At 43.9% G+C, this 19,066-nt stretch overlaps 1 protein-coding gene across 2 annotated transcripts in view; it reads left to right on the top strand.

The window, feature by feature from the left end:
• LOC140693990 (trafficking protein particle complex subunit 9-like) overlaps positions 1-18,729 on the top strand; it is a 115,951-nt gene extending 97,222 nt beyond the window's left edge. The window contains exons 10-13 of one of the 2 annotated variants that reach the window (XM_072957493.1): positions 618-817; positions 1,121-1,247; positions 4,966-5,036; positions 18,203-18,465. Coding sequence is in view for 1 of the 2 variants with exons in the window: in XM_072957494.1 (XP_072813595.1) it covers positions 18,203-18,451 (249 nt within the window). In the remaining variant the exon portion in view is untranslated. Of the gene's footprint in view, positions 1-617; positions 818-1,120; positions 1,248-4,965; positions 5,037-18,202 lie in introns of both variants that reach the window. The other variant, XM_072957494.1, reaches the window with a different exon arrangement.
• The last annotated feature ends 337 nt before the right edge of the window (positions 18,730-19,066 follow it).

The following is a 19,066-nucleotide window of genomic DNA, read 5'->3' as shown; positions in this document are numbered from 1 at the left end:
ATGAGAAATTTTTTTTATTTTTGCTTCTTAATACGGATTACAACTACACTTTAGTGAGCAGGGATGCTGTGCGTGCCTTGGGGTCACAGCAAACTCTTGTTGGGGGTGGTCGACCCTGTAACATACCGGATGTCCCGTGAGTGTTGGTGAGGGTCCCCCTAACCAGGGGCTCTCTTCGGGAACCACCATATGGGCATTGACCTCTGGAGACCTCTTTTTCAGCTGCAGGAAATTTTTTCAGATTTTGTGATGGAAAAATCTCTCCAGCTGCAGATAATCAGGGAATAAAGGAAGAGGAAAAGGGCTTGAAGTAGAGTAGAAGAGAAGGACAGAATATCAGGGAACGTGGGGGCTTGGCAGCGGGGCCTCGGGAGAGAGAGGAGCAGAGGTGTGGAGGGTCCCGGCTACGGAACTAGCTCCTGCACCTTTCCCCGCACCCAAGCCACACAGCTTTTAATTGGGCCCAGGACTCCCTCCTGTCTGGATGTCACCCTGGGCAGAACTTTGAGAATCGAAGCTAAGGGGTGGTCAACACTCACCTAGGGGGTCACTGAGGACTTTGCTCAAGTCCACATTGACTTTTCCAGTCATGTGCCTTCACCTGTTCTTTATCTCAGGATCTGAGAAGCAGGAGCAAGGAACTCATGGAGAGATCCAGGAAGATATCTGACTGTGTTAAGAGACGACAGTCACAGTGACACGTGGAGCGAAGACACTTGCAGTAAAGTAAAATAACTTCACAACTATTGCATCAGAGCTGCAAGTGTGAGAGAACCTAAGCCTGTCTCAGAGTGCAGGGGACAAGAGAAAAGGAATGGTAAAATTACCACTGACATTTGAAATTTTGTTAAAAAGAATGCTACTGTTAATTGTATCACTTGAATGTATGCAGGTGTTTTTCTATGAGCATTCATAGGTTCACAAAACCCCACCAGCCACTCTTGCTCCCATCTGGTGTGGGCTTTCTCAAGCACAGTGCCCTTCCTGCTTGGGTGGGCCACGCTGCTGGTCCTCGCCTGGGGCCGGACTGCTACAGGACACTGAGTCCCCGAGGCACGACCTGGGATACATGACAGGAACATCTCTGCTCTTGGCTGAGGGCCTCCGTTTCCCCCTGCAGTGTAAGAATGCCGGTGACTCAGTTAGAAGCATGCATCCAAGCCATCCTTCCGTGTCATCACCATCTAGAAGCGGTGCCTGAATATTCTGAATTTCTGCAGAATGTTGTTTGCAATCACCTTGAACAAGTGAGTGTGTGTCCTCTTTCAAGTGGAGGAATTACTGCCGTTTTCCTGGAACTTACTCACCACTAGTCCATCTGAATTTTCTGTGCTAGGATTCAGTATAGCCTGCTAATAACTCTGCAGTCAGATCTTGAAACCCTGATGAAGAGGATTATTTATTTTCTTTCCTTATATGATAGTATTTTACTTTCAAAATTCTGAGTTTTCTGTTCTTGGAGGAATTTTTTTGGGGTTTGGAGAAACAACTTTGCTCTTACCATCTTTGTGACCTGTTGCTATATGCATCTCACCTGTCTTCTGTCACTTGTGAGGCGGTTCCATTTGTGACCCTGTCCGGGTTATTCATGTTATAAAACATAAAATCTGTAAAAGTACAGAACCCTTTTACTCCGAAGACATTCCACAAATACTCCTTTAATCTGGGTGTGGTTTTAACAAGACACAAACATTAGAACATATACTTGCAGGTTGCCAGTGCAAAATCCCCAAATGAATAGTCTAGCTCAACATCTAAAATCTTTCTTATCTACCTTGGATATGTATGGATAAGTGAAGCAGTTTGCTAAGAACCCAAGACCAGGTTTAGGATACAGGCTGATGTAGCTCAGCGGGTCCTCCCAAGCTGATGCTCTGCCAGAGAGTGGGGTTGAGGGGAGAGGGCGTGCCCTGCCCTCCATGAGCTGACAGTTTCATGGCAAACACCTTCACAAGGTGAAGAAATTGGGGTTTCTTCTATGAACAGTGGGTCTGAAAAGAGCCCAAAAAGCATGGGAGTGACACAATCCCATTTGTCTCAAGTAGGGGAGAGTGGCTGTGGGGCCACTTGGGAGACTCGTGAGTCCAGGTGGGCTGTGTTGGTGGCTTCCACTTGAGCGGTAGGATAGTGGGTAAAAGCGAACAGATTGAAGGCATGTTTAGATGGTAAAAAGAAAGATTTAAAGCTGTCTGTGAAGGTAGGATGGAGTAAGGCCCAGGTTTCTGGGTGGATTAATGAGTTAAATGATGGTCCTGCTGTGCTCTGAGGAGGGAAAGCTGCAGAGGGATTTCTGGGGGAAAACTGATGAGTTCAGCTGTGGGTAAAGTGAAAGGCTGTTAGATGTGTGGTCTGGGATCTCAGGTGAGAGCCAGTAGTGAGTAGGGAGAGGGGAGAGAGACTTTCAAATAATTTTATCTTGTGAACATACATATAAGGATGAGTAATGACACACTTAACCCCTCTATATTCTGTATTTAAAACCCAGTAACATTTTGTTATATTGGTTGCAGGGGTTCTTAATTTTTTAATACAAATAAAATAAATAGAAACAAAATAGTGGAGTTAATGAATATCTTAGAGTTGATGTGTGTCCTTGTATGTATTTTGATTTCTCATCTTTATAAACATAATCTACAAAAAGTTAACTTGCTTAGAATAAGAGTTAAACACAGGGACATGACACACTCTGTTGGGGGTTGAAGGTGATATCTTTGGCAAATTATATAGCCTCTTTTTGCCTTTGTTGCATCTTCTGTGAATGCCCCCGTGCCCCTCATCACAGCTGATTTCCTAGACTAGAAGTTGGGAGGGAGGCTGCTGAAGGGAGTAAGAGGTGGCAACTGCTAGGAACAAAGAAGACAAAGACAAAAACAGATTAAAGCCGAGAAGCTGAGTCCTAATACCCTCAAAGGAAAAATAATCCCGCAGTGTTTTGAGCCACTTATCGTAAGGGAAACAAAATCACGTGGATCCAAATCTCTTGAGCATATGTATATTGTGGGTGGGAGGGTATCATCAGAAAAGGGTTGAGAAGAGGCTTTTTGGTTTCCCTTAACGTTTTCAGTAAGAATGGGGTGCAGAAGCAAAAACCACCCGCTACACAGTAGAAGGTGTTGTTTTGTGCGAAACTGACCAAAGTTTGGAAACCAGTCATCAGTGGTGCTGGGAAATGAAGAGGCTTCTGGATTGGGTGGGGCACTTGCTGTGACTTCCAGGTGACCTGCTGGCTGGGGTCTGTGAGGCGGGCAGTAGGTTTGCAGTGTGACCTGGGCATAATCCCTGGCTCTGAGGCTGCTGGTCTGACTAGCAGACCTGGGCAGATGCAGTCCTATTGGGGCATCTCGCGATGTGGCCTGGGACACCTGCCATGCTGAGGGCGAGAGGAGGGATCCCCTAAGGGGGTGTCCCTGTGAAGAGTAGAAACGTCCTCCTGCAGGGGAGGAAGAGCCTCTGAGCAGCGGGCCGGATGCACAGGCAAGAGCAGCCTGAGCACGGAGATTTCGGGGACCTGGAAGTCATAAAGTGGCCCGAACAGCCTTGTTCCTGAGAAACTGGAGGGAAAAGATGCTGCAAATGCAGGCTAATTTCAGACCCTGTGGTGGGTCATGAGTGATAGGAAAGAACTGGTCAGGCAGGCACGAAAGAACCCTGTGGTTGTCCCAGTTGGGGCGTCACACCAGAGGGAGGAGCAGAGTTATAGACTTTGTCACTTTTTATCTGTGTGACTTTGAACAATAACACCCCACCTCTCTCTATATATATCTTCATCTGTAAAGTGACAGAGTGACAACTCGTGTCATCAGAAGGCTTAGTTTAGCTCTGATCCTCATTGTCCAGTCCTGTCAGTGCTGCCCTGCAAGGTTCTGCAGTGGGTGCTCTTACCCTGAGATGGGAGGGCGTAGAAGGGCATTGTAGCACCCGAGGGCAGGAAGGGGTTGCTTTAAAAGCAGACATGTAGCCTCCTGCAGCTGCAGACCTACAGGCAGTTTGGTTTATGGTCGTGGAGAGGACTTTGGAGGTCTTAGCATCGTCTTAAGACTTGTTTTCCCTTGGGGACCTGATTTGCCTTTGCAGATTAATGTTGAAGATTTGGGCTTCTGGCAAAGCTGTTTTCAGAGATGGGTATATATGTAACATATAGTATAAAATGAAAGGTTTTATTTAATATTTGGGACTTTGTAGCTGTAGGGAACAGCTCTGTTGGCCTGGTTTCCACGGAGGACACTAGCAGTCGTCAGAGCGTGCGGGAGGGCAGGCAGCCTGCAGTGCTGCTGCAGGGGTTCTCCCCAGCAGGACGCTCTGCTGAGTTGACTCTTCTCTGAGTTTGGTTGCCAGAGGAGCAGACAGCAAAGTAATGAGTTCTGGTGGGATTGTATAATGACAGGAAGAAAGAGGGAGCCGTAGTTCTTAGGGACTACTACACTCTTTTGGTTCCTGATCCAGTGTGTCCCATTACACAATTGATGAGTTGTGTCTATTCTGGGACTTGATTGAAATAAACGTGCAGCCTGAATATTAAGAGTTATGTTTTATTTGTCAGAAGGACTCGAGCCAGGATGACCGCCTCTCAGAACACTCTGAGGGACTGCTCGCAAGAGTAGGGGAGAAGCTAGGATTATATAGGAGCTTTACAACAAAGACCAGGTAGTCAGAACAATAAAACATTGCTTGTTATCTAAAGAAAGCCAGGTATCTCAAGTTCATGAATTTAATGCTTTTCAATATATGGGAGGAAGCCAACATTTGGGCTGACTGAATATATACTTTAGACAAGCACCTAGCTATCTAGGGCCAGTAATCTGTCCTTTCTTATTCTGAGTCTGCTCAGAGGGCACCGTTGTGAATGGCTGCAGGCCTGTCTTCACTGGGGGGTGGCGGCAGCCGCTGATGACTTGTTTTCAGCATTCTTTGTTTAGTGACATGGTTGCAATATTTTCATTCAATTTGTAGTGTTTTCATTCACAGAAAATTATGGTATTACCCTGATTATGGATAATCTGGAAGCTTGGAATGGAACCGAGATGGAATTACTGCAGGTAACTTCTACTTTAATAAGCCATGTGTAAACATGAACATGGAGGAAGCATACAAAAGGATTCGGTGGTGAATGGGAAGGGTTTCTGCATGTTACAGGAGAAGGCAAGGCAGAATTCTTCTTCTTTGTGGGCAGGTATGTGAGTCCAACTTTCCTTTCTGAAGTGCTTTCTGAGAACTGTTTATGGTAATGAACCAACATTGACAAACGGTGACACACATTGCATTTAAGAGCTGGCTGGCTTCAACTTGGGTATTGGACAGGTGGAATTCATAGGCAGTGGTCAGGTGGATGGGACAGAGATGGAGCCCAGGCCTGGGCCCATATTCAGGTTGAAATCGCCATTTACTCACCATAGCGCCTTGGACTTGAATGTAACCTCTCTTAAACTGATGGTGAGTCTGTGAAATGGGCATGATAATATTCGTTACTTCCTGGGCTTGTTGTAAGTTCTGAAGATTATTATAGCACACATGAAGCACTTAACACACTGACACTTAGCAGTGTACACTTTGTTCGACCACCACGCTTGGTGTGTGTCAGAGCCTTAAAGGCAGCATGTGTCTGTTTAGGATGCACTGGTAGCCCCTTGGCTACTTTGTGAATTTGGTGATTTCCTTTAATACTTGTAACTCTGTGTGCCATGGGCAGTTATTTTTATGGACAGATGAGGAATCTCAGGGTAAAAAAGACTGTGTAATTTGCCCAAAGTCAGACCATAATTTTGTGTGCAGGGGCCTCGGTTCAGCATGGGCTCCTGGGCCTTCTGCTCTCTCCGTTCAGCACCAGAGCCAGATGTGGGCTCGGCTGTTTCCCAGCCCAGAATATCCGGCAGGCCACAAGACACACCTGGTCCTGTGCTGCTTGAGCAAAATCTCCGGAGGAGAGGCAGTTACAAAAGGGATAAACATAAAAACAGACGACAGCAAATTGTGATCAGCTCTGAGAAGGAAAGGAACACGTCTGGCCGTGCAGAGCTGGGAGCTTTCCCATCGGGGCTGCTCTGGGGGCGCTCATCTCAGCTAAACAAGCTGTGCTGCTGCACCAAGGCGGGAAGGCAGGGCGCGTGTGGCCAGGTAGACAGGGCCTCGTTGATCGTACTCATTCCCTATTAAGTGGCAGGTGTCACAGGCACTTAACTAATAAACAGATGTTGGCCAGAATCATCACGCATTTTGCTTGGTAGTTTTATTGGCGCCAACTTTGAGAGGAGGTCATTGAAGCTGGGGAGTTTGCTGCATGCCCGTGATTACCATGGAAATACCCCCACTGGTCTTTCAACCTAGACTGGTGTGGCTGTCATGTCCCAGCCCTGTGAATGGCATCGTGCAGCTTCTCCCAAGTGGCCCAAATGACTGACATTGATATGCTTAATTCGTAGGAAATGGTATGTGGCAATAAGAGAAAAAGGTAGTAAGAAATTGGAAAACTAGAAAATAACCAATTCTTCCCCTGCTGGGGGACCGTACCCTGTGTCTCTCACCCCACTCACTGCCTGTCACCTCCTCCCTGCCGACTCCGTGTTCAGAAGCCACTCTGAGCCTTTGAAGAACATTTTGCCTCATGACACTGTTGACTAGGACCTGCGACCTCTCTGTCCCTGGTTTACTCTCTCTTCAAAGCCATTTAAATTTCTTGCAGGCTCCTCCACTCAAATGTAAGAATAGCCCCTTTAAACTTCTTGATGCAGCTCCTTAATGAAGATCTTGGGAAGGAAACCTAGCCAAAACCTGGGAGGTATTCACAGAGTGAATGTAACCTGAGCATTTTTTGACGTTCAGAATCAGAGCGGTGGGAGACACAGGAAGGCCTTTTTAAGTTAGCAAGTGGAAAGAGAAAGGACTCAGGATGTTTGAGACTGAAACATCTCGGTCCCAGCCAGCAAGGCACCTGCGTTCAGGATGGTGTGTGGGGAGTGCAGAGTTCTCAAAAAGAAAGAAGTGGTGGGATGGCAGGGAGGACATTTAGGTACTTAACTGGGGAAGGAAAAAGTTGGCTGAACAATTCATGGTTGAACAAGAGGATTGTGACATGATGTGCTTGTATTTTGGAGAGAAGGGTTTTGTGGAGCCAGGCCTAAGGAGAAATCTCTCTGACTGGGGAGTCAGCACAACAAAAAAACACACAGAACCAGGCAGACCCCATGGCCCCTGATGGGGGAGAGGCTGCCCACCAATTGGAGACCTGGAGGCTGCTTCTGTCCCTTAGCTGGGGCCTCAGACCTCACTTCACATCCCAGTCCTGTTGATACAAGAAAAAATATGTGGGGCATGAGAAGGGCTGTGTCCCAGGCTTCCGTTGAGCCCCTGGGATGTGCCCCACCAGATTTTGTTCCTTGGCTTCATGCAGTAAAGAATTCAAGAACAAGCCAGTGTTGAGTAAAGGTAGATTTATTCAGAGAGATACATTGACAGGCATGAGAAACGTCACGAAGTATGGGGGTTTGATGCTCAGATTAAAAGTAGGCACACACTCCACAGAAATAGTGTGGGCCTTCTCCGAAGAGGTAGAGAGAGGGGTTCCTGGGATGTGGCTCTGTGTTGCTCCTTTTCTTGGGCTTCGTGGTTTCATATGCTAATAAGTAGAAGGACCAGCCTTAGGGCAAGGGGCTGGGATTCCAGGGAGTTGGCCATTTTCCACCCTTTGACCTTTTGTGGCTAGCCTTGTGACAGCCATGGTGCCTGGGGCCGTGTTATTCACCATGTTACTATTACAATGGGTGTATAATGAAGCTCAGGATCTACTAGAAGTTAAATCTCTTCATCCTGAGCCTCAAGACCTATTGGGGGTTGAATTCTCCACCATTTTGATGTTAATTGCTGTGGTCTTTCTTGAATGGCTTGCTCTGCCCCCTTCCATCCTGTCTCACTGTGATGACACAGAGAGAGCAAAGGCCGGGCCCTGCGTGTGTTCCTGCATTTAACAGCGGGAGATGTGGGGTGGGCTGAGGATGACTCTGAGTGGTGAGAAATATGTTTCAGATTTTCCCACATGAGACATGGGGACCTGCTAGCAGCCATTGCAGATTTATCTCACGGGCATTATCGCTTGTGTTGTTACGGAAACAACAGGCCAGCCAAGAAATAAGCAGCACTCAGAGGGTGGGAGTACTGAGATTTATTATGCCAGCGGGCTCAGAGGGGCTTCTGTTCCCAAGCCCTGAGCACATCCAAGACGTGCACATGAGGTTTTATAGGGTTAATTACAAGTATGGGGCTTTTAGCCAATAAGGCTCGAACAACAAAAAGCAAGGAATCAGTACACTGAAGCTTATCAATTTGGAACAGATCACGTTACTGACAATTGTTGACCTTGGATTTACGAGTTAGCTTGTTAGCCCAGTAAACTGACACTGAACTTCAGATTTACGAGTTAGCCCAGCAAAACTTAGATCAGTAAACCGACACTTATCACACTTAGATTTGTGACTTAGCTTGTTAGCCCAGCTGGGGTTTTTGTTCACAGTGTCACTCATCTTTTCTATTTTCCTTTTATTTTTAAAGTATTTAATCCAAATTTAATATCAGGATTTTTTGGAAAGAAATTTCTCTTTTTCTTTTCTTTGGGGCTCTTTTGGGGGGTAGGTAATTAGGTATATTTATCTGTTAGTGGAGGCCCTGGGGCTTGAACCCAGGACCCTGTTCACACTAAGCACACGCTCTACCACCTGCCCCATCATCTTTTTCTTTTTGCTTTAGCTGCCAAGAATCTTACAGCTGAATTTCTAGTCGGCCTTTAACACTTGCCCTGACTTCATGGAATCCATTTTTATGAGTTTACCTCCCCCTGGTTTCATTTAAGTATTGAATCTCCATTTTCTCTTCACTCTCAGTTTTGCCTTTTTGTTGTTATGGTTGTTAAGCTGTGTTTAAAAAATTGTTTAATTTCTCTTTTAGCAGGAGGCTGAAGTAAATAAATATGTAAACAAACATCACACTTAAATGCTTTTATATATTCTAAGCTGTTTAGTAGTTAATTAAAAACCAAATTGAATATTAAAGGGATAACATTTTTAAATTATTTTTTAATTTTTTATAAAGACATAGCTGATTTAAAATATATGTTTCAGGTGTACAATAGATGCTCCATTTATAGTTACTGTAAAACATTGTCTGTATTCCCTGTGTTGTAAGATACATCCCTCTAGATTGTTTACATTACATGTTGCAGTTTGTATAAGAAAGTTGGGTAACGCAGAGTCTGGAACGTGGCTGTGTATGACTCAGGTTCACGCTCACCCTGCCTGTCAGAGCTCAGGCCTTCACTCCTTTCTGCAGGGGAGCGAGTGGAGGCAGCTCTCATCAGCGCTGGCACCACACTCTGAGTGGCAGTGACAGCAGTGACTGTGTGTGGACGTGAAAATTGTTGTTCCAAGAGTTTTACATGCTTTTCTGCATTTAATAATTAAAGCCCTCCTGTGAGGAAGGGTTTTAAGTTTTTAATGAATAATACATTTTATTTTGATATTGATAGACTTCAAAACTCCGGAAAATTTACAGGAGTAGTACAATAAATGCTTAGATACAGTTCACCTTAAAGGGCACTATTTGCCCTTTTGTGACGGGCTTATTTTAGCATAAATTTTCAAAGTTCATTCATATTGTAGCCTGAATCAGTACATTATTCTTTTTGTTTGATAATATCCTTTTCCTTTTTTTTCGTTTTTGGTCTATTTAAAAATATTTTCATTGAAGTCTAGTCAGTTTATAGTGTTGCATCAGTTTCTTGTGTACAGCACAAAACTTCAGTTAAATAGGAACATACCTGCATTCATTTTCATATTCTTTTTAAACATAAGTTACTATAAGTTATTAAATATATTCTCCTGTGCTATACAGTATATACTTGCTGTTTATTGTATACATACTCAGCATCTGCAAATCTTGAACTCCCAATTTATTCATTCCACACCCTCTCCCCTCTGGTAACCATAGTTTGGTTTCTATGTCTCTGTGTCTGTTTCTGTTCTGTAGATAAGTTTATCTTTTTGTTCCTTTGTTTTTGTTTGTTTTTTTGTTTTAGATTCCACATGTGAGCGATCTCATATGGTATTTTTCTTTCTCTTTCTGGCTTATTTCACTTAGAATGTCATTCTCCTGGTCCATTCATATTGCTGCAAATGGCATTATTTTATTATTATTTTATTGCTGAATAGTAGTCTATTGGACATATATACTACAACCTCTTTATCCAGTCGTCTGTCAGTGGACATTTAGGTTGTTTCCATGTCTTGATATTTTAAATAATGCTGCTGTGAACATTGGGGTGAAACTGTCTTTTTGAATTACGTTTCCTTTCGGATATATGCCCTGGAGTGGGATTGCTGTGTCATCTGGGCCCGCAAGGTTTTGTCTTTTGAGGAACCTCTATACAGTTTTCCACAATGGCTCCACCAAACTGCATTCCCACCACAGTGTAGGAGTGTTCCCAATTCTCCACAGCCTCTCCAGCATTTAGTGTCTATGAACTTCTGAATGATGGCTATTCTGACTGGTGAGAGGTGATACTTGTTTGCAGTTTTGATTTGCATTTCTCTGATAATGATATTGAGCATTTTTTCATGTGCCTATTGGCCATTTGTATGTCTTCATTGGAGAAATGTTTCTTTAGGTCTTCTGCCCATTTTTGGATTGAATTGTTTGTTTTTCTTTTTTATCAAGTGTAAAAGCTGTTTACATATTCTGGGAATTAAGCCCTTGTCACTTTCATTTAATGCAACTATTTTCTCCCACTCCATAGGTTGTCTTTTTGCTTTAATTTTTGTTTTCTTTTCTGTGCAAAAGCTTGTAAGTTTAATTAGAACCCACTTGTATATTTTTGCTTGTATTTCTATTGCTATAGTAGACTGCTCTTGGAAAATATTGTTGAGATATATGTCAGATGTTTTGCCTATGTCTTCTTCTAAGAGGTTTATAGTGTCTTGTCTACAATTTTTAGTCTTTAAGCCATTTTGAATTCATTTTTTTGTATGTTGTGAGGGGGTAGTCTAACTTCATTGATTTACATGCAGCTGTGCAGTTTTCCCTGCACCATTTGCTGAAGAGGCTGTCTTTGCTCAATTGTATGTTCTCACCTCCTTTGTCAAAGATTCAATTACCAAAAGTTTGTGGGACTATTCTTGGTAATTTTGTTTATCCATTCATTGATGGATGGATATTTTTAGTGACTTTTAGCTACTCTGAATGATACTGCTATGAATATTGATGTGCAAGTTTTTGTGAGAATACATTTCCATTCTGTTGGCTGTACAGTTGGCCCACCATATCTGTAGTTTCCACTTCATGGATCCAGATGGCTGATTGCAAAGGGACTTGATCATCCTTGGATTATGGTATCCAGGGTGGGGGTTCCTGAAACCAACCCCCCGAGGACACTGAAGGATGACTCTACATGTAGGAGTGGAATTGCTCAGCCACATAACTCTAACCTTTTGAGGAAACATCGGGCTCTTCCAAAGAAGCTGCACCATTGCCCCTTTCCAACGGCTGCATATTGAGGGTATCCATTTCTCTGCCTCCTGATTGACACTTGTTATTGTCCATGTTTTGATTATAACCATCCTAGTGAGTTTAAAATGAGATCTCATTTTGATTTTGATTTCGCTAGTGATGCTGACCATCTTTTCAGATGCTTATTGGCCAATTGTGTATCTATTTAAATCCTTGGCAAATTAAAAAATTGGGTCGATTTTCTTTGTATTGTTCAGTTGTAAGCATTTGTTTTATATCCTGGATACTAGTCTCTTATTAGATATATGCTTTGCAAGATTTTTCTCCTATTCTGCAGATTGTCATTTCACTTTAATTTTTTTAAACATTAAAACAATTTCTTTATAGGGGAGGTAATTAGATTTATTCATTTTGTTTTTCTTCCTTAGCACGCACTCTATCATTTGAGCTACCCCTTTCCCCTTTCATTTCACACTCTTGATGTTGTCCTTTGTAACAAATGATTTTAATTTGATGAAGTCCATTTTATCTATTTTGTTTTATCACTTGTGCTCTTGGTATTGTATCTAGGAAGCCATAGCCTATCCTATGACCACAAAGATTCATACTATGTCTTCTTTAAGAAAGTTCATATATTTAGTTTTTATGTTTCTGTCTGTGATCCATTTTGAATTAATATTTGTTATATAAAATACGGGGTCCAGATTCCAGATTCATTCTTTTGCCTTCAGATACCCAGGTGTCTCTGCTCCATTTGTTGGATAGACTATACTTTCAATGGAGTGTTGTTGGCACATTTCTGGAAAACTGACTGTAAATGTAAGTTTCCCCCCAGGATTTTTTATTGTGTCTCATAGATTTCTGCATCCAAACTTATGACAGAAGCATAATGACTTGAGTGCTATAGATTTGCTGTAACCTTTGAGTGAGTCCTCCAAATTTGCTCTTCTTTTTCAAGATTGTTTTGGCTGACCTGGGTCCCTTGCTTTCAATATGAATTTTGGGATCAGTTTTTCAATTTTTGCAAAGAAGTCAGCTGGAATTTTGATAGGGATTCCATTAAATATGTAGATTACTTTGGGAAGTCTTAACATTTTTAACAATATTTTCTACCATTGCATGATCATGGGATGCCTTCCATATATGAAGATATTTTAAAATTTTTTTGGTGATACTTCAAAATATTCAATGTACAAATCTTGTAAACTTTTGTTAAATGTATCTCTCATTTTATTTTTTATGCAGTTGTAAATGGAACGGCTTAGCTTCATAAGGGTGGGACTATATATATCAATTTATTTATTTCTAGGATTCCTACATAGCAAATACACTAGGTTTATATTTGCTACATTGATCTACCCACAATTCTTCCCACCCCCGTGTCATAAGAAACCAAGACCCAGCTTAAGCCATCTGAACACCTATGTGGAAGTGAGAAATGAGACCTTTGGGTGGGGTTTGTGTAGATGATACTGAGATCTTATTCAGGATGGCTTCATCTTAATTTCTTTTAAACAATCCTTTCAGAGTACATAGTCAGATACATTAGGAAAATGCTGTTTTGATGTGCGGAGGAGCTAAGACTATAATTTTCAAGTAATTTCTAGTGAGAGTGTTGTACTTGAAACATAATTTGCATCAATCTTTGAAGATTTATGTTTCAGGAGCTTTGAGTAAATAATACCTGTCTTTATTCAATAACTACAACTAAATGCTCAAGCAACATGTAAGAGTTTGAGCAAACTGCTCCCGCCCCGTAGTGCTGGTTGGTTGCAGCTGTAACTGGAGTCAGCGCTTACCTCGCCCAGTACACTTGTGCTGATCTGCTCAAAACAGTTCGTCCAACAGTTTGTCGGTAGTCTTTTAGACAAAGCCATAAAGCATTGATTTAAGGTTGCTGGAATGTAATCTATTCTTATTAATATTAAGTAAGCACATATTGAGTACTTACTGTATGTTGGGAATTGTCCCTCAGCCTCACATGAATATTACTTCTAATAAAACCTCTCATATTTCCCTGTTATTTGCACTTTACAGATAAGGAGACTGAGGATTAGGTCTTCTCTCTTTTGGGGGGAGCTCATTATCAATGATGGGAAGTTGTAAGGAAAAAGATATTGATTCATCCAGAGAAAATATTTTTCTGAGATTCAGTATTGAAGAAGGTAACCACTGAAGAGGGTGATCATTGTTTGAGTGAGACGAGCCCCGGGTTGTACGGAGTCAGCATCCCTGTCCTGGACGCTGCACGTGTAGAGCTGCGTGGTGGGTGAGGCGGCGCGGCCGCGCAGGGAAAGCGGATGCCGGGCCGTTGGGCTGTGCTCAGGCCCGGTGGGGCTTTCTCCTAAGAGCAGTGGACCGTCATTGACAGATTTTAAGTAGGCTAGTGCGATGCTCTCGTAGATCACTTTTGTCTTGTAGAATGCTTAGAAACATTTAGAAGGCTCGGCAGGAGGTGATGTGATGAGTCAGAGTAGGGTGGCTGCGAGGTGTAGCAGTGTTCAATTTTCAAGTGATTTTCAGTCCCAGGTTTGTGGCTCAGTAGCCGTGTCACTTTGGATGACACACCCAAGGAAGTGAAACAATTTATCTAATCAATAGAAGCAGTGATGTACCGAACTCCCAGGACTGCTGTGTAGATCCAGTGAGATAACGTGTGCACAGTGTGCAGCATGGTCCCCAGCACAGAGTCAGTGCTGAGGGAGTGCCAGTGAGTACCTGGTAGGACAGGTGTGGGTGGTGGATCTCGTTGACTGAGGAAATTTGCCCCTGAAGGAGGGGTCTTGTCACATCTGTGAGTGATTGGCCTGAGCTGGGAGAGGCAGGGAGACCTTGCCCCCGACCAAGGGCCCTGGGCAGGATGGCTATGGGAGGAACACCGTGAAGTTAGCTCTTTGCAGGTGGAGTTGGAGGTGCCCTTGAGACATCTAAGTGCAGTGTCACAATCACAGAAGTGGTCTGATCCCGGGCTGTGCATTTTCCTGCTGAGATATTGATCTCTGAACGCGAAGACATACTTTACAGGACAAGTGAATAGTAGTATCATCTCTCATCAAAGCTCACATCTCTTTATTCATCACTCACTTTGCTAATTGGGTACTTACAGAACACACTTCACTGTCCTCCCCTGGGCTCAGGCTCCACAGAAAAGAGCTGGTGAGTCTCCCTCTTTTCCAGAAGAAGACACACTTTGCTGGTAGACTTCTATACCTCGCCAGACTTAGAATTTTAGGTTGTTGATTTAATTCTATTTTCTGTTGGTCATCTCCTGACAGGAGAGACGTTTTACCTCATGGTCAGGTTTCAATTAGCTGTTACTGAGAATTGCTGGTCTGATCCATAGTGTATTTATTCTATTAACTTTGTAGAGTACTTATCATTTTTCTGTCTTTGCTCTTTAATTTTGTTTGCCCCTTCAATTTTCTATCTTATTTGGGACCTTATTTTATTTTTTAATTAAAAAATGTCTATTAGCAGTTAACAAAACAAAAGCAAAGAAAAAATGCACATGATAGCTAAATTTAGAAAATATCTTGTGTGTTTTCTGTCTCAGCAATGGAGGGTTCTAGAAACTCGTGAAAAGCTTCATTACATAAGTTCCTTTAAATTCTGATTAAGAAATAAAACCTTCCTTCCTCATCTTTCAAGCTGCACAGCTAATTGTCAAGAAAGTGAGGGGAAATTCTCAGAAGCCAAGACAAACCAGAAAGCAGGGATTCTGGGAGATACGTGAGCCTTAGAAGCCCTGGGGTGCCGGTTGGCTCCTGAACTGAGTTTCAGTTGCCCTGGCAGGAGGGCAGGAGGTGAGCCTGTGGCCTCTCACACTGGGAGTTGGATGGCTGTTCTTATATAAGGCCAAACACATCCTGAGAATCCTGCTTTATAAAAGGTTGAATTAGAAAGAAAAGAATAAAAGCATTCCTCAAGGCAAGGAAGTAAGGAAAGTAAAATTTTTTGGAAGCGGGAAAAATAACATATCCAAAGTAAGGATTTAGTTTAAAGCTGTTCTGGCATGAGAGTGACCACAAACCCATGGCAGAAAATCACAGCTCCTCCCGGAAAGAGAAGGTGTGTTTTGAATGAATCAGTGGACAGCCATTCTGAAAAAGGCCTCCAGAGTCTTCTGGATCAAGATACTGGACTCAAACACCTCCCTTCCATGGTCTCATTTAAATAACCAGAAAGGTTTTAAAGGAAAGAAGCCATAATCATAGTTCTATTTATTGACATTACTTTATGCTAGGAATTCAAAGGTGACTATGGAGTTGTCTCCTCTTTTATGGACCTTACTTTCTATTTGACATAGTTGGGGAACTTGGTGGAGGGTGGTGTTAGTATGTTGCAATTAACCAGGAGAGGAGTTTAAGAAAGCAGTGAAGGGTTGGTGACATTTTTCGCTGAGGACAGTCCTGTTCAGTTGGCTTGTAATTACAGGCTCGTTGAGTTGTCACTGGAGGGAATTAATCTTAAGGTATTTGGACTTAGCTCAGGCCTCTTCAGAATGGACAAGTGAACCTGGAGAAAGACAGTCAAATCTGTGCAGACATTGAAGTTCACTTCAACATGTGGTATCCATGAGCCAAAGATAGGACTAGTAGGCAGCACTTCTTGAGTACAGAGGAGTGGTTTTTAAGGTTCTTCAAGAATGAATCCCAAGGTACCGGGATGGCCAGTTGTCAAACTGTGACTTTGCTCTTTGGACGGTGTATCCACCAAGGGTATTGGCCGTTTATAAGTTTCCATTTCTCCTTAATACATGTCAGGTTATGAGGACGTGGGCATAAACGTTTCACACCTTGTCAAGGTGACTTTGGGTACCTGCCTAGAATCATGGGCACAGTTGCGGCTGCGTCATACATCTTGCCGCACATCCCGCTCCCCGGCTCCGTGATCACGGCAGAGTGGTTCCTTATTGAGCTGTCCATCTCCTCTGTGACATCGTAACCAAACAAAAGATTGGAGAGTATTAGCTTGGCTTTTTTCTTTTCTAACATTCCCTTCAAATTATGATGACTGATAGTGGACCCAGTTACGTTTGCAGATGATTTACAAGTAGGGCTGTCAGTACAAACCTTGTAATCCCCGCTGTGTGATCTAGAGAAGAAAGTTACACTCTTTCCAAATTGTTTTGATGCACTTATGTGGGAAAATGATGTATGTTTGAATATGTATTTCCTCTCTTACTCATCATGGCTAGAGATGAATATTTGTAGACATGGAATGAGTACTCTGTATTTGAACTGTATGGTCCCCTAAATTCTCCCCAGCTTTTTAAAGTCATCACTGGAGTGCTACCTCCAGAGTGCCGCAAAGCATCCAACACTGCCTGCTCTTCGGACACTGTAAGTTTCCAAGTTGGAGAAGGCTGCTGGCTGGTGAGGCAATCTCTCGCACATCTCTGGTTGGGTGATGTGAGCTGAGAACACAAGAATTGGCAGACAGTAACTAACCACGATCACGTCCATTTCTGGAACACTCATGGAGGATTTTACACCTATGCTAGTGGAATACGTTATTTCATTTAGTTTTCCCAAAAATCATAATTAGATTTTATCACCTGTATTAAAAAGGAAACTGTCAAAGCGAGTGACGTGCAGACTTTGGACTGGAACACGGGTCTTTCTGATCCCTGTCTCTGTTCCCTCCCCGGCCTATCCTTGCAAATGACCAGGAGACTCTTCCTCTGTCTTGAGTTTCCCTCTGATGTTACCACTCTCTTTGTTTCTAAGAGAGGAAAACAAGTCTAAACTTACTTTCCAGTTGGAAATGGAATGGAGAGTTAACGTTGGAAGCCGGGAGAATCTGTCCTGTGATGAAGTGGTCTCCGAGCCACTTCCACTGGGATGTCACATCACTGTCTGGGCCCCTTGCTCAGCCTGTGCACAGGTGACAGCGCAGTTGTGCCGAGCAGTCCTCCCGGACAGGGCAGTGGGTTGGAAATGAGTTTGGGGATTTGGTTTCATTACACAAGTTCCTGAGGGCCTTGACCTGGCACTTCGAGTGGGAGCATTCCCTGTCCCACAGACTGTGCTCTGGGCCCGTGCAGACCTGACGTGGCCTCAGCCTGAGTCTCAGGGCCCGTGGTGATGAGGAGCATTTTAGCCCAGGGTCTGCCGGAGGCTCTGAGACTACTGGGCTGTGGGACTTTGTCCAGGATGATAATAATTCCTCCCCGAGTTTCAGATTTCCTTGCCTGTGAGCTGGGGTAGTAGTTGTTTCTGAGATGATTGTAATGATTCAGTAATGGGCGCAGCGTGTGCTGACAGGTAGCTGGGTGCTTTAGGAGCAGAAGTCGCAATCACTCTGTCAGCCTCTCCCTGTGCGCTCTGTGCTTTGAGAAGTTGTGTGTTTGGTGAAAGTCCCGCCCAGACCCTAGGGTCTAGATGAACTGTTGTTCCTTTACTTTCCCTTCCTTTTCCTCTTTCCCTTCTCTGTGTCCCATGTTTAGGTAGCAGATTCCTCTATTTCAGGGAATACGGGCTTTTCTAGTAAAGGGACAGGTGGAATGCGGAGAGGTGGGGCCCAGAGGGGGTCTGGAGTGTCTGCACAGTGCTGCTTCCCTGCGTTTCTGCATCCGGTCCCATCAGTGCACTAAGTCAGCCTTCCTCTTCCTTCCTGTGTCATCGGGTCTCTGTTTTAAGGGAAAACCATTTTTATGGGTCTTTTTTCACTTACGTGTTTCATTCAGATGCTTGTTGCTTTTCTCCCTGTGCTTCAGCGTTCCGAGGAGAAAATTCAGCCGTGCAGCATCCTCTCCGAGCTCTACGAGTTGATCGGCTTCCACTGCAAGTCCACCTTCTTCAAGCGGGTGGCCCCCGTGCGGCACGCGGCCCCCGGCATCCCGGAGCCTGGCGGGAAGGCCTGCTCCCGACTCCTCCTGCAGACGCTTCCTGGCTACAGTCTGTCACTGGACTTGCAGGACTTCAGCAGATGTGTTGGAACTAAAACATTGCTTCAGCCCCATTAACCATGCCTGGTTTGGGCCCTGCTGTCCTGCCTCATCAGGGTGAATCTTGATTCATTTAGAACAGGGCTCAGCAGACTTTTCCTTTCAAGGGCTTGGGGGTAAATATTTCAGGGTCTGAAAACCTCCTGATCTCTGGTGCAGCTGCTCAGCTCTACTGTTTAGATGCCAGAACAGCCAGATAGTCCACACACCCATAGAGCTTTATTAACAGCGGTGGCTGGGGCTGGATTGGGTGTATGAACTGCAGTTTGCCCCCACAGCCTCCTCAATATTGACACCTGCACCAGAGTGTACATTTGTGACAATGGGTGAACCTACACTGACATGTCATCATCACCCATAGCCCATAGTTGACACTAGGATTTACACATTGTGTTGTGCACTCTGTGGGTTTGGACAGATGTACAATGACATGTATCCACCATCACAGCATCATACAGAGTCGTGTGTCTTAGTGACCTTAAAATGCTCCGTGCTGCACCTCATTCATTGCTCTTTCCCCTCTAGCCTCTGGCAGCCACTGATCTTTCAGTCTCTGTGTTTTTCCCTTTCCCAGAACACCATACAGTTGGAATCAGACAGTTGCTGAAACTTCCCAGATTGGCTTCTTTCACT

The sequence above is a fragment of the Vicugna pacos genome, unplaced genomic scaffold (genome assembly GCF_048564905.1).
Source record: "Vicugna pacos unplaced genomic scaffold, VicPac4 scaffold_20, whole genome shotgun sequence".
Lineage (NCBI taxonomy): Eukaryota > Metazoa > Chordata > Mammalia > Artiodactyla > Camelidae > Vicugna > Vicugna pacos.
The sequence above is the reverse complement of the archived record's forward strand: the minus strand, read 5'-3'. Positions and strand labels throughout refer to the sequence as shown.